Genomic DNA, 13,414 nt, shown 5'->3' on the forward strand with positions numbered 1-13,414 from the left:
ATTCCTGGGAACCACCATCTCTCAGGACCTGAAGTGGGACAATCACATTGACTCCATTGTAAAAAAGGCCCAACAAAGGTTGTATTTCCTTCGCCAGCTGAGGAAGATTAACTTGCCACAGGAGCTGCTGAAACAGTTCTACTCAGCCGTCATTGAGTCTGTACTGTGTACTTCTATAACTGTCTGGTTTGGCTCAGCAACAAAATCAGACATCAGAAGACTACAGAGAACTGTTCGGACTGCTGAAAGGATTATTGGTGCTCCCCTGCCCACCCTTCAAGAACTGTATACATCCAGAGTGAGGAAAAGGGCTCATAAAATCACTCTGGACCCCTCACATCCAAGTCACCCCATTTTTGAACTTTTGCCATCTGGCCGGCGTCTCAGAGCCGCAAATACCAGAACAGCAAGGTACAAAAACAGTTTCTTCCCCCAGGCAATCTACCTCATGAACAGTTAAATGTTCCCCACTTACGCTTATGCAAACAAAAGTGCAACATCCTTATATTTATTTGTTACCCCTCCATCCTAGTACATCCCTGCATCTTTTTCAATCCTATTCCATTATCATTTATAGCACAATTGTTTATACACTTATTTATTTGATTACCCTTTTTTTTTGTCTGTGTGTTGGTGTCTCTGTGTACTGGAAGCTTATGTCACTAAAACAAATTCCTTGTATGCGCAAACATACTTGGCAATAAAGCTCTTTCTGATTCTGATTCTGATTCTGATAAGTTCTAGTACTTAATGGAAAAGATACTAGTGTCTAAAAAATAAGTACTAGTAATGTGAAAAAAAGATACTAGTACAGCTTATAGATTAAATGTTGCAAAGGCTTGCCATTCCAGGAGAGAGTGCAGCTAACATGCCATTTACTGTCTGACTTCACCAGCCGGACCTTGAATGACTCTATTGACTGATGATGACTGATGATCCTGTGGCTCACGCAGGCCAGTCACGGATAGGTTTAGAGCACTGACTAGCCAATAGGAACAAAAACACACACAATTAAGGGTTCGAATCCCACCTCGGCCAGAAATAACACAAAATGAGTTTGTATTCGTTTGCAACTAATAAACATTTAAATTATAATAGGGTGTCCTCAATATAAAAAATGTGCTATTTTTTTTTTTTTTAAAGTGACATCAATTTTATTTTGCACTATGGAAAACCCCATATATATATATATATATATATATATATATATATATATATATGAAATATTAAAAGCAAAATCTACTTATAAAAGGTAATTACTACAGTATAGTACTAGCCAAAATATACAATAGTTAAACATACATAATAGATGAAACCACAAATATAAAGTTTTGAAGAACACAATGTAAAGAATTTTCCCTTTTTTTTCTAAGCTATAAACATTTAGTGTTTACAAATCTGAGCAAGATATTAATGAAAGTCAATAAAAAAATTTTAATCAAGACTTAACACTAAAATACAGTGAAAACAAGGCCAATATTTCTCTTATCTTTTAATTAAAATGGAAATAAATTAATTTAAATGTATAGCTTGAACAACAATAAAATCTAATCTAAAGTTGTGGAGCACACAGAAGAAAAAAATTACACTACTGTTAGATTTTGCTGTATTTGGCTGATCAGTAGTTTGGGTGGCTCGCCAATGTACTAGATTTCTCTAATACATAAAATAAGTAAGCTTGATCAAAGTTCTTGTGGGGAGAAGAATTTATTGAAGGTAGCAGTGTAGCAGTTCTTCAGCAGTGATGTTAGCATGTCATCCTTCATACAATCTTAACCCAAAGTACTGTCTGTGAGAACAGACCTTTATACCTGTTAACAAATGTGCTACAAACAATACAAAAACACCCCATGGAGAGACAATGATAGTGTAACCTTTTGATGACTTGAAAGGATCTCTCCCATGGAGAGCCCATTCAATGACGTGATGTTGACCTAAGAGGCTGATTATATGGGCCAGTTGTTTCACACTATTGTGAACAAAGAACAGTTGCCTACAGTTGATTCCAAATACATCCAACCAAAGTTAATTAAAAACAAATAATCTTTCAATCCCCCCTTTGATCATTTTTGATCACACATAATAGAAAGAACATACAAAACAGTTATAATTTTAGTAGTCATGTACACATGCTGTATACAGGTTCCTTCTTGCAATACTTTTCAGTAATCATGAATACAGAATGCTGCATACAGGCTCCCTTACTTAAGATGACAGAATAAGAGTTCATGGTGAGGTTTGCATTATCTTTAATGCCTAAGTTCTTTTTTATTTTAATGTTGCGATCTTGTGGAAGTGACGAATGTTGTTGTGTTCTGTGGATGTTAAGGCATGTTTATCTAGGTGGCCAGTGCAGTTTGGTCCAAGCGTTGGATATCTTTGCTCATCCTCTGAAACGCTGGGACACCTACAATCACACCAGAGAAGGGAAACAAATCTTTCCAAAGAAATAGGTTAAACAAAATATGCCTAATTACCAATATAACTGTCCCTATTTAATGTTGGCAGGACACTACAGTGTTTATCAGTGGTGAAATGTTCATGTCTTCGTCCTCAGGCGACAAGCTAGAGCCTAAAAACTCTAGTCCCACCATATTTGGACTCTGAAAAACACTACTGCCATCTATCCCTCATCTCTAGGCAAATTCACATCAATCCACTCATTGTTTCCCTGTGCCTTAACTGCTGTGTCAGTTACTAAAAGATCCTCAATTGGTCTTTCCCATCTGTATTCTTGTTGCTACACATCAGTTTTTTTAATCTTTACCCATTTGTTGGGCACTAAACCATGGCTCCCTTTTGGAGGTGCCAAGACTTGATTCTTGGCATTGTGTACTGCCAGACTGAGTCTTTCATCAGTTTGGACAAGGCTGTCAGATGTTAGATTTTCAGTGGACATGGGCCGGCCTGTGACATGTTCAAAAGGGCATAGTCCATTTTCCTTGTGGTTTTCCTTAAGGCATCGGTTGTCATCATGTTTTTTTACATCTTCCATTAACAATGATGATTGTTTCCTGGCCAATTCAATTTGAATCTGTTTACTATGTAGAACAGTTTGTGAGTTTTGCTGAAGTTGTCTTAATGCCGCTGCATGTTTACCTCTCTCCTTTACGGCTTGTTTAGCAGCACTGTCTACTAGGACATCCTCTGTGGCTTCAGTTGTTGAGGTTTCATGGAGTCCATCAGCTTTTGGATAAGATGTCACTAGCTGGTGCTGCAGAGAGAGGTTCTTCAGTTTCCCTGTGGCTCCACAGCATTTAGCAGAGTCTGTTTTTGTTTGGCTGTCAACTGCTGAAACCTCTTCAACAGGTGGTCGTCATCACTTTTTCTCAAACTCAGCTTACAATCACGAATCCAGTGTCCTTCCTCGTTGCAATGTCTAAATCTTTCCTGGGTTTTCTCTCTTGAGTGTCTCTGATATTCACTTTTTTCGTATCCCATTGTCCTGTTGTTGTATGACAAGGTTTTGGATTGTAAAACTCTGAGATCGACTTCCTGTGTTCTTTCAATCTTTGCTGACCATTCTACAATCTGCATAAATGTTGTTCCAGTGCTGTCCCAGTCATCATACCTGATTTTAAGAGTTTTAGAAACCTCAGGTTTCAGTCCATTCACAAATATGGTTTTAAAAGGGATGCTAGTGTCTTCACAGAGTTCTTCAATGTTGTTGTTCAAACCAGCATGTTCCATCCAAGTTTGTCTGAAGCGTTCTTCAAACTCTGCAACACTTTCTCCTGTCTTCTGCACACAAGAAGTAATTTTAGCCCAATTAACCTGCAGGTTTCAGTTCAAATAAGAAGGTTTGAACCGCTTCCCATCCAGCTTCAATGTTTTCTTGAGATTCACCAATCCTTCTTTCAACACTTTCTGTAAGTCGTTGTTGGTCATTGTCTCTTAAGTTCACATTAACAATCATCACACTGTCCAGTGGATGTAAATTGTAGATTTTCTGCAAGCGTTGAAGAAATTGCCATACTTTCCGTGGTTGCTTGTACACATCTGGCAATTCTTTTGACCATTTGTCAACTTGCTCTGGAGTAGCTGGCTGGTATGTTCTGTATGGAACATATTTCTTTATTACCTTTTTTACTGTGCGAGTTCGTCGTTCACCATCTTCCTCATACTCCTCTTCATTTTCAGTTTCAGTTCTTCTGTTCTTAATAATTACAGGAGCAAGTCTAACCTTCAGTTTGTCCTTTGTAATTTCAGTATGTGTGTTGATATCTGCATCACTGTTATCAGAGCTGCTTGAAGCTTTTGATTCCAGTCGTTTGGAGAGCAAAGTTAACAACTTGTCATTCTGATGTAACAGTCTTTCTTTGTCCTTCTTTACAGTCTGTAATTGTTCAGCCAGTGCTCGAACCTTTGCTTTCTCTGCTTTTTTCTCATGTTGTAATTTGTCAGTTTCACATCTCTGTAGATGCTGTCGAATTTGTTTGAGCAAAATTACAGACAAGCCATCTCTGTTGGTGTATGTCCTTAAGCGCTGCATCTTTCCATAAGCCCTTTTAATGTCCGGCAAAGCCCATAGTCCACTCTCTGAGTACTTGATGCTGTACTTCTGGCAGATGTCATCATGGCACTTCCTCAGTCCCAGCCTTTTGTCCAGATATGCATTCAGATTCTCCAACATCTGATCAATGGTAACATTTGGAGGTTCTGTTCCATGTCTTTCTGTTGTTGGCCTCAATGCATGACTATTGCCTTTGTTTTGTGCAGACTCAGCCATGGCGAATACAGGAAAAGTGCCCTCAGAGGTGTGAAAACAGAACAAAAGGTGTTAGAACTTTTAAAGGTACTTATTCAGATTTAAATTCACTGCAGTCTGTTAGACTGACCATTTTCAGTTACACAGACAAATCATTAGTTTAAAAGCTCAGCTAAGTTTTCAATCTTCCATTTAAAACAAAACATTTACATTCAGGCTAATTTTCCTTGTTTAATGTCTGAATTGAGTTCTAGCTCAGAAGGCTGAATGCCTTTTTCAAATTTGTCCCTTAGACAATTTACATTATATTTTTTTCTCTGTATTTTTATGGAAGGCAAACAAACTTATAGTTTCATGGTTTTATGCCATCATCTTCTAATTCGGTTTGAACATTAATTTAAATCTACATTAGTGGCTACTGAATTAGCACCCAGTCAAGAATTCCCAATTCTTGCAGCAACATCAGTCCCAATTCTATCTACGACTCCTACAGTCTCTGGAGAAATGGACTAAATTGTTTTTTTACACAATTCCTACAAACAAAAAGAGAACGGACTAAGCCTCTGCTTCTACAATCTCTTTATGAACAGACTAAATTGTTTCCTAAACAATTCCTACAGACATAAAGAGAAAGGACCAAGCTTATGCTTCTACAATCTCTTGATTACTGGACTAAACTGTTTCTTAAACAATTCCTACAGATACAAACAGAAAGTACCAAGCCCTTGCTTCTACAGTCTCTTGATTACTGGTCTAAATTGTTTCTTTCACACAATTCCTACAGACAAAAAGTTCTATAGCTCCTACAGTCTCAGGAGAATTAACTAAATCATTTAAAAGGTTCCTACAGACTCAAGAGAAAGGCCTAAGCCAAACATTTCTTAAACAGTGCTACACTGGTTATTATGGTTACACTACACACATCAAATGATCTGCTTACTTATGAAAAAGTGTTCTTTTAAGTTCTTTTAGAGAGCTGATAGTTTCACTCACCAAATTAGAATCTTTGAGAAAGGATCAAGTTGATTCAAATAACTTATGTCCACAGATGCGGTCTGTTGATCTTCAACACAAAAACTGTAGAATTTCCAAAACTCTTTTGTTCACTTCTTGTTGCAATTGGTGAGTTCTCTTCTTGTCAGTCTCTCCTGGCTGGCTCGCCAAATTGTTAGATTTTGCTGTATTTGGCTGAGCAGTAGTTTGGGTGGCTCGCCAATGTACTAGATTTCTCTAATACATAAAATAAGTAAGCTTGATCAAAGTTCTTGTGGGGAGAAGAATTTATTGAAGGTAGCAGTGTAGCAGTTCTTCAGCAGTGATGTTAGCATGTCATCCTTCATACAATCTTAACCCAAAGTACTGTCTGTGAGAACAGACCTTTATACCTGTTAACAAATGTGCTACAAACAATACAATAACACCCCATGGAGAGACAATGATAGTGTAACCTTTTGATGACTTGAAAGGATCTCTCCCATGGAGAGCCCATTCAATGACGTGATGTTGACCTAAGAGGCTGATTATATGGGCCAGTTGTTTCACACTATTGTGAACAAAGTACAGTTGCCTACAGTTGATTCCAAATACTTCCAACCAAAGTTAATTAAAAACAAATAATCTTTCACTACCATTTAAATGTTTTTGAACAGTAAGATTTTTAATGCTCTCCAAACCTGTCTTTATTTGATCCAAAATAAAACAAAATCAATAATATTGTGAAATATTTTTACTATTTAAAATAACTGCTTTCTATTTGAATATATTGTACAATTTATTTATCTCTGTGATCAAATCTGAATTTACAGCATCATTACTCCAATCTTCACTGTCACATGTTCTTCAGAAATCATCATAATGTGCTGATTTGCAATTCAAGAAACATTTATTATTCTTATTATCAATATTTAAAACAGTTGAGTATATCTTCCCCCCAGGATTCTTTGAATAGAAAGATCCAAAGATCAGCATTTATCTGAAATAAAAAGCTTTCTCAACAGTATATTATTCTATTTTTTTTATTAAGAAAATATTTTTTTTTAGCAAGGATGCTATAAATTTATCCAAAGTGATAGATGAAAAATGTCAATTCTGAAAATGTACAAAAAAATCATTTTTATTCTGAACTTTCTATTCATGATCATGAAACAAACCTGAATATATTCTACTCCGCTATTTCAACAACAATAATAATAACAATAACAATAAATGTTTCTTGAGCAGTAAATCAGAATATTAGAATGATTTCGAGAGATCATGTGAGACTGAAGACTGAGGTAATGATGCTGAAAATACAAGGCATCACAGGAATTAATTACATTTTAATTTGTATTCAAATAAAAAACAGCTATTTAAATAGCAAGAATATTTCACAATATTATTGCTTTTGCTATATCTTGGATCAAATAAAGACTTGGTGAGCATAAAAAATCTTAGTTCAAAAACATTTCACTGGTAGTGTAATTTTTTTGTGTGTTCTCCACAACTTTAGATTTTATTGATGTTCAGTCTGTACATTTAAACAGTTCATTTCCATTTGTTAATTAAAAGATCGGAGAAATATTGGCCTTGTTTGCACTGTATTTTAGTGTTGTCTTTTTGATTGAAAAAGTATTAATTGTTTTTGATATTTTATTGACTTGCATTAATATCTTGCTCAGATTTGTAAACTCTAAATGTTAATAACTGATATTATTAAACACTTAATGTAAAAAATTCCTTTTCTTCAAACCCTGTGTTCTTCACATCTTTAAATTTGTGGTTTTATCCAAAATGAATGTACATTTTGGTTTGTACTATACTGTATTAGTTAACCTTCTATAAGAAGTTATTTTACCATAAATAAAGTTGAAAACATTGTGTTAAGTTTCATATATATTGGTTTTCTGTAGTGCAAATATAAAATGTCCCTTTTAAAATGGTCTAAAAAAAAATATCAAAATGTTTGACATTTTCTATTAAAAGACACCTATTATATTTTAAATGTTTATGAAGATCAGGTGTCAGGGGCCAAGACAGTGAGGCAAGAGGACACAGGAGATTTTTCAAAAAGTGGTCTTTTATTACCCATAATATTGAAAAGTTACATAAGGACCAAAATTAATAACTAGTCCTAAAAATAGGTCAACAAAAATAACTGAATAAGCTCAAATACATCAACTCGTAACGCAAAGTTAACTAAACAAAAACTGACCTGCCCCAAAGACACAGAATAAAGCTTATATAACAGCTTGACAAAACCAAATGACATAGAAGGGGTAAACAAAACCAGGGGCGTGTCTAGAGCATTTTCAGTGGGGGGGCCATCCTGAGGCACTGCCTCCAAATGGGGTGGCCACCAGTGACCAAAAAACTTTGACTGAAATCAACCACGAACAACGCGAGCAGAGCCTGACGGGGTCGTGGCTGATTTCAGTCAATGTTCAAACAATAAACAGTCATGGTGATTTGCATATTTTGTATCAGTTTATTTTGTGACAGTGACCACATAGCAAGAATGCACCAAATGACAATATGCACAAATTGTTCCATAATTGTCTGGTGACACGTTACTTGTTAATGCATGGGAGTAAGTCAGTTAGATAGTCAGTTAAATTGTCAGGCCTAACTTGGTAATTTACAAGTGAAATGACATTGATGCGTTCTGTGAACTTCATTCAAAAAAATTTTATTTTTTTTTATATTGAGAATAACATACACACATAAGTGTTTCTTTTGAAGGATCCGTCCTAGGTCAGTATACATGTTAACCCCTTGGTAATATTATTAGAAAATACGGAATTAGCATCCACTGCTCTGCTGATGATACTATATATCTCAATGAGACCAGATGAAACTTCTCAATTATCTAAGCTAACAGAGGGTGTTAAAAATGTAAAAGATTGGATGACAAATAATTTTCTCCAATTAAATTCAGATATTAATTATTGGACCAAAAAACACTACACAGAATCTTGTAGGTTACAATCTGCAACTAGACCGATACTGTTACTTCCTCTACAGTCAGAAATCTGGGTGTTATATTAGACAGCAATTTGTCTTTTGAAAATCATGTTTCCCATGTTACAAAAACTGCATTCTTACATCTCAGAAACATTGCCAAGCTACGAAACATGTTATCCGTTTCTGATGCAGAAAAGCTAGTTCATGCATTCATGACCTCTAGACTAGACTATTGTAAAGCACTTCTAGGTGGTTGTCCTGCTTCGTCAATAAACAAGCTACAGGTAGTCCAAAATGTAGCAGCTAGAGTCCTTACCAGGTCAAGAAAATATGATCATATTACCCCAATTTTACAGTCTCTGCACTGGCTACCTATTAAGTTCCGTATCAGTTACAAATTATCATTACTTACAGGGCCCTAAATGGTTTAGCTCCTGGGTACCTAACTAGCCTTCTACCACGCTACAACCCATCACGCTCCCTAAGGTCACAAAACGCTTCCTGATAATGTTCGGGGTTCAGACACACTCTCTCGGTTTAAATCTAGATTAAAAACACATCTCTTTCACCAAGCATTCGAATAATGTATCTCTTAAATTGTGAGTGTAGTTGCATCTGATCAAATGTGCATTCTTATTCATTAGCTTGGGTTAAACTAATTTTACTTTGTTGGATCAGCTGCTATGCTAATGATGTCTCTATTTTGTTTCGATGTTTTGCCACGGGATAACTAGGATATACACAAGCTCCAGTTTGGATCCAGAACACCTGAGAAGAGATGATGCTGACCCTCAGAGGACCTCAGATGATGCTAACCCTGAATCATCAAACAGAACTAACAAATATTGCTACAAGTGTGACCGCATCATATAATTATTATTAATTAATAATGTTCATCATCTGGCTGACTACGTCTTGTATTAATTTTTCTAAAAATCCTGTCAAACATGCACAAACTGACAGTCACCACTTATAAGCTACTACTAAATATTGTAGAAACATAATTTTCTGTAAAGTTGCTTTGTAACCATTTGTAAAAAGCGCTATACAAATAAAATAAACTTGAATTAAAAACATTGATCTGAGAAAACCATACAAACATAAACCATACATAAAGGTTACCTACCAGCTCTTTGTTTGGTGTCTTGTGAGGTTTCATTCTTGGACGATTCGTTCATTTTGAACAAATCTTTAATGTGACTAGGGAAGAACGAGTCCTATGACATCACCAATTTCTTTTTTACAGTGAATTCTAATATTCAAAAGTTACCTTGTATGATTTATGTATTTTGAATTCACCCTTCAGATTAGACTATTGAACTGTAATGTTACTTGTTTAGGATTCAAAAGGTTAAAATTAAACTAAGATAGAAATACTTGGATTATATAGCCTAGTGTTTATTTACTGATAGATAGTTAAAAAGACTAAATCTAATCAATTTTATAACAAGGTTTTATTTATAAAATAACACCACAGATCCTGAAGAAACCGTAACAAAAACACAGTGACAGAAATAGCGCATGGGTCTGTCACGTGATTAAGGAATGATTTGAACCCGAAGACTTGTCAGACAAGGGAATTAATCACAGAATGAAGACCCAGGTAAAGAATTAATCTCTTCTGTATCTATCATTAGATTTGTTTGAAGTGTGATCAACGTTTGCGTACATGTTGGGGAAGTAACACGTCATAATTACACTTTGCTAAAATGAACGAAATGGAAAAATAAAACTCATTATCTGAACACGATTCAAAAGTCAGAGTCAGTATAATGATCCCAACTTCCCATCAATAGTGTCTTGACTTTCCACACTTGATAAAGTAAAAGTCCAAGTCCGCGACCAGCATCATTTCGCTGACGCTGTAATTCTTTGAATTGCAAACTTCAGTAGAGTCTATAGACGGTTTATAAAAGACATGCCACTTACTCAAATCCAACTATATAAGGAAAACCCATAACGGCAAAGATGGTGGTTGTGTGCACATGTCCCGCCGGAAAGCCAATCATCTTTTAAGCACTCAAGCCGGGAGACATTTAGGCCTATCGTCTGGTTCCACTGACGTAGGCGCAGTTGAAGAACCCTTGCCCATGCATAGTTAAAAAAAAAAAAAAAAAGTGGGGAAAAAGGAGTTCAAACCTTATTTTGGGGCAAAGTCAAATTTTTTCCAGCAATTTTTAATCATATTTCACTGTCCCTGTGACAAGTGAAAGGTGCGGTTCTGACTCTCTGCCCATTCATTTAGATATGAGCTGGTCTTGTTATTCTGAAATAGCTGTCCGGAGGCACTGAAAGGACTTCATAGACTGGTTCATTTTATGGTCAATCATTCACAAGACATCTTACAGGGGGGCACCTGGGGTGGCCAATCATTTCAAGGGGGTGTCAAAACTTATGACTACAAACGGCACTGGTGTAAAGTCCCTGCACTCAGTATTCCCAAAACTGACATACTTGACCCTACAAAGCCCATTAAATACCAGAGACACCGGTCCCTTCCTTGACTGCCAGTTGGAACCAACCAAAGGGTCAGTTTAGAGTTTAACAACACCCTCAAGAAAGAGACTAGTTCAAACATACATTTGCGGTTTAAAGTCCACCTCACTTTTATTTTTGCAGAGACTAAGACTAATCCAAAAACCAAATCCTCTCGGGTGATGGAAAGACGAGATTAACAAGCAGGAAGAGAAATCAAACAGATGAAATTGAGAGGAGTGGCACAGTCCAGATCATTCCAGCGTTGCTCAGCTGTGGAAATTCAGTCACATTCAGGAAGTTAGTCAGATAGGCTTTAGTGCAAACAGGAAGCCAGAAGTGTTACAAAAAGTAGAGGTCTGAATCCTTTACAAGTTTAAGACCAAAAAGGTTGTCAAACAACATGTATATTTTACCTCCATAGGCCAGCTCCACACAATTTTCGTTTCCTCCATTGTCATTTGGCTCACCAGTAAGCCAGTCACTGTAGTCAAACTTTGAGCCATCACTCCAAAACCAGACATTATTCTAAGAACGTTAGATCAAAATTACTGAACTTGTTGCCATTTCCACCATTTGATCATCTTCCAGTGGTAGGTTTAGTTGAACATCTAATTTCATTGCACCTGAAACTCTGGTTTGTTGGGGCAGTGCAAACCAGCTTTTACTAAATGTGAACAAGCAACACACTTACGGTTCCTTCTAATTTTGACATTAATCCAACACTGGTTGGACTGAGATTTAAATGGAAAAGACAACCAGTTACCTTAATTGCATCATGAGCACCAATCCAGGTTCGGGGCATGCCACTAGCACATTTTCTCAGAAAGGACTTGAGGAAACCACTAGTGTGTGAATCATGGACTGATGCAAGGTTTCCACCGAGCTCAAGACACTTTTTCTGACAGGATGGAAAAAAAGGTTAAGTGCATTGAAGTTCATTTGGATCTAAAGCTGAAAACAAACCCCATAAACACCCTTTAAAATATAGTGGGGCATGACTCAATCTTTGAAAGATACATGGCACAGAGATACAGGAATTAGTTTGATCAGTAAACACTTGACTGCTTTAAGACACCCTTGACCATGTAAAGATATTTTTTTTGGTAGAAATAGCGTACAACCAACAGGGTTACCTTATTGGGTTTACTAAATAAGATGGTAAGTGTTTGCAATCAGTTCATTTTAGCTACATTTAAACAAACTACTTCAATTACCTCAGCAAAATTGGTTCATTTAAACATAACTGAAATGAATTACCTACAACTGCTTACCATAAAAAATAAGTTCAAGGAATTACTCTTCAGTGTGCCTACATTTTTAACATTACAATGGTGTAAAACACTATGACTTGTTACACAATTTGGGGCTTGCTCCTATGGTCAGCATTTGTGGAAAAGACAAACTTGCCTCTGCCTCAGCCCACGGTTTCAGGTCACTGAAAAATTTAAAACACTGCATCTCAAACTTTTCCCAGCTAGGGGGACATCTACCACGGTGAAAACCTGCAAAGAAATAATCAGTTCTTACTAACTAAATGAACAGAGCAAGAACAGTCATAAAAGAGTAGAAAACAGTTATTTAAAAATATAAATAAAATTCAGCCCATTGTTCACTCACCATTAGACTTGACTCCACTTACAGCCAGAGAAAGAATAAAGGCTACAGAAATCCACATGCTGATAGTTCTATTAACATCAACATTATCCAAAATAAATGTAATGAACCTGCATTAACAAATCTTTACACACGAAGAAACAAAATACAGTGGAAACCTATCTTACCAAGTGACTCAAAATTCAACTAAGCACACTCTAACACCCCCAATGTAGTTCTCTGATCAGTGCTTGCAATCAGCTTAATTTATACCCAGTTGCTCAGTCACAACCACTGGTTCAACACCAATGAAAGCTCTGTCAATCTATCAGTCCTTATTTGGTAAACAAGACCCTAGGGCTGCACGATTAATCGAATGATTGTGTTCTGTGATTAGTAATAAATCTCCAGCACGTGCTTTCAGATTGAGCAGCATTTCCTACACAGAGCCACAGTTCTCTAACAAGCTACATGAAATTCAATCCACTTTGTGTTGTTTATGAGGTTTGTGTTTGGATTATTGTATGGTTAGATGATCCAAACATGGTCCATTATAAGATATCTAACAGAGTCATACATTTTTATCTATTGGTATTTGATATAATCAAAGATGCCATGTGTCTAAACAAGATGTCCAGGACCTCCAGCAAAAATATAGGCCCACAACATCAAAAATACAGCTGTATATTTAATTTT

General features: G+C 36.3%; 1 protein-coding gene and 1 pseudogene across 1 annotated transcript; both read right to left on the minus strand.

The window, feature by feature from the left end:
- Nucleotides 1–1,691: 1,691 nt before the first annotated feature.
- On the minus strand, nt 1,692–6,288 carry LOC113044506 (uncharacterized; annotated as a pseudogene).
- A 4,940-nt stretch (nt 6,289–11,228) lies between these two features.
- On the minus strand, nt 11,229–12,948 carry LOC113044798 (ladderlectin-like). Its single transcript, XM_026204967.1, has 6 exons — nt 12,907–12,948; nt 12,743–12,810; nt 12,533–12,627; nt 11,889–12,023; nt 11,539–11,650; nt 11,229–11,395 (listed from the first exon to the last, which is right to left on the minus strand). Exons 2-6 carry the CDS (start codon nt 12,798–12,800, stop codon nt 11,319–11,321), a joined length of 477 nt encoding a protein of 158 aa, XP_026060752.1. The 5' UTR covers nt 12,801–12,810; nt 12,907–12,948; the 3' UTR covers nt 11,229–11,318.
- Nucleotides 12,949–13,414: the final 466 nt, after the last annotated feature.

The sequence above is a fragment of the Carassius auratus genome, chromosome 26 (genome assembly GCF_003368295.1).
Source record: "Carassius auratus strain Wakin chromosome 26, ASM336829v1, whole genome shotgun sequence".
NCBI lineage: Eukaryota > Metazoa > Chordata > Actinopteri > Cypriniformes > Cyprinidae > Carassius > Carassius auratus.

What these genes read in the sequence shown, in the direction of transcription:
- LOC113044798 (XM_026204967.1), bottom strand. Translation starts at nt 12,800, where the DNA reads ATGTGGATTTCTGTAGCCTTTATTCTTTCTCTGGCTGTAAGTGGAGTC. An exon ending in AAGTGGAGTCAAGTCTAATG is followed by an intron (nt 12,628 to 12,742) that starts GTGAGTGAACAA and finishes ATTTCTTTGCAG; the next exon opens with GTTTTCACCGTGGTAGATGT. An exon ending in GTGCTCATGATGCAATTAAG is followed by an intron (nt 11,651 to 11,888) that starts GTAACTGGTTGT and finishes TAACGTTCTTAG; the next exon opens with AATAATGTCTGGTTTTGGAG.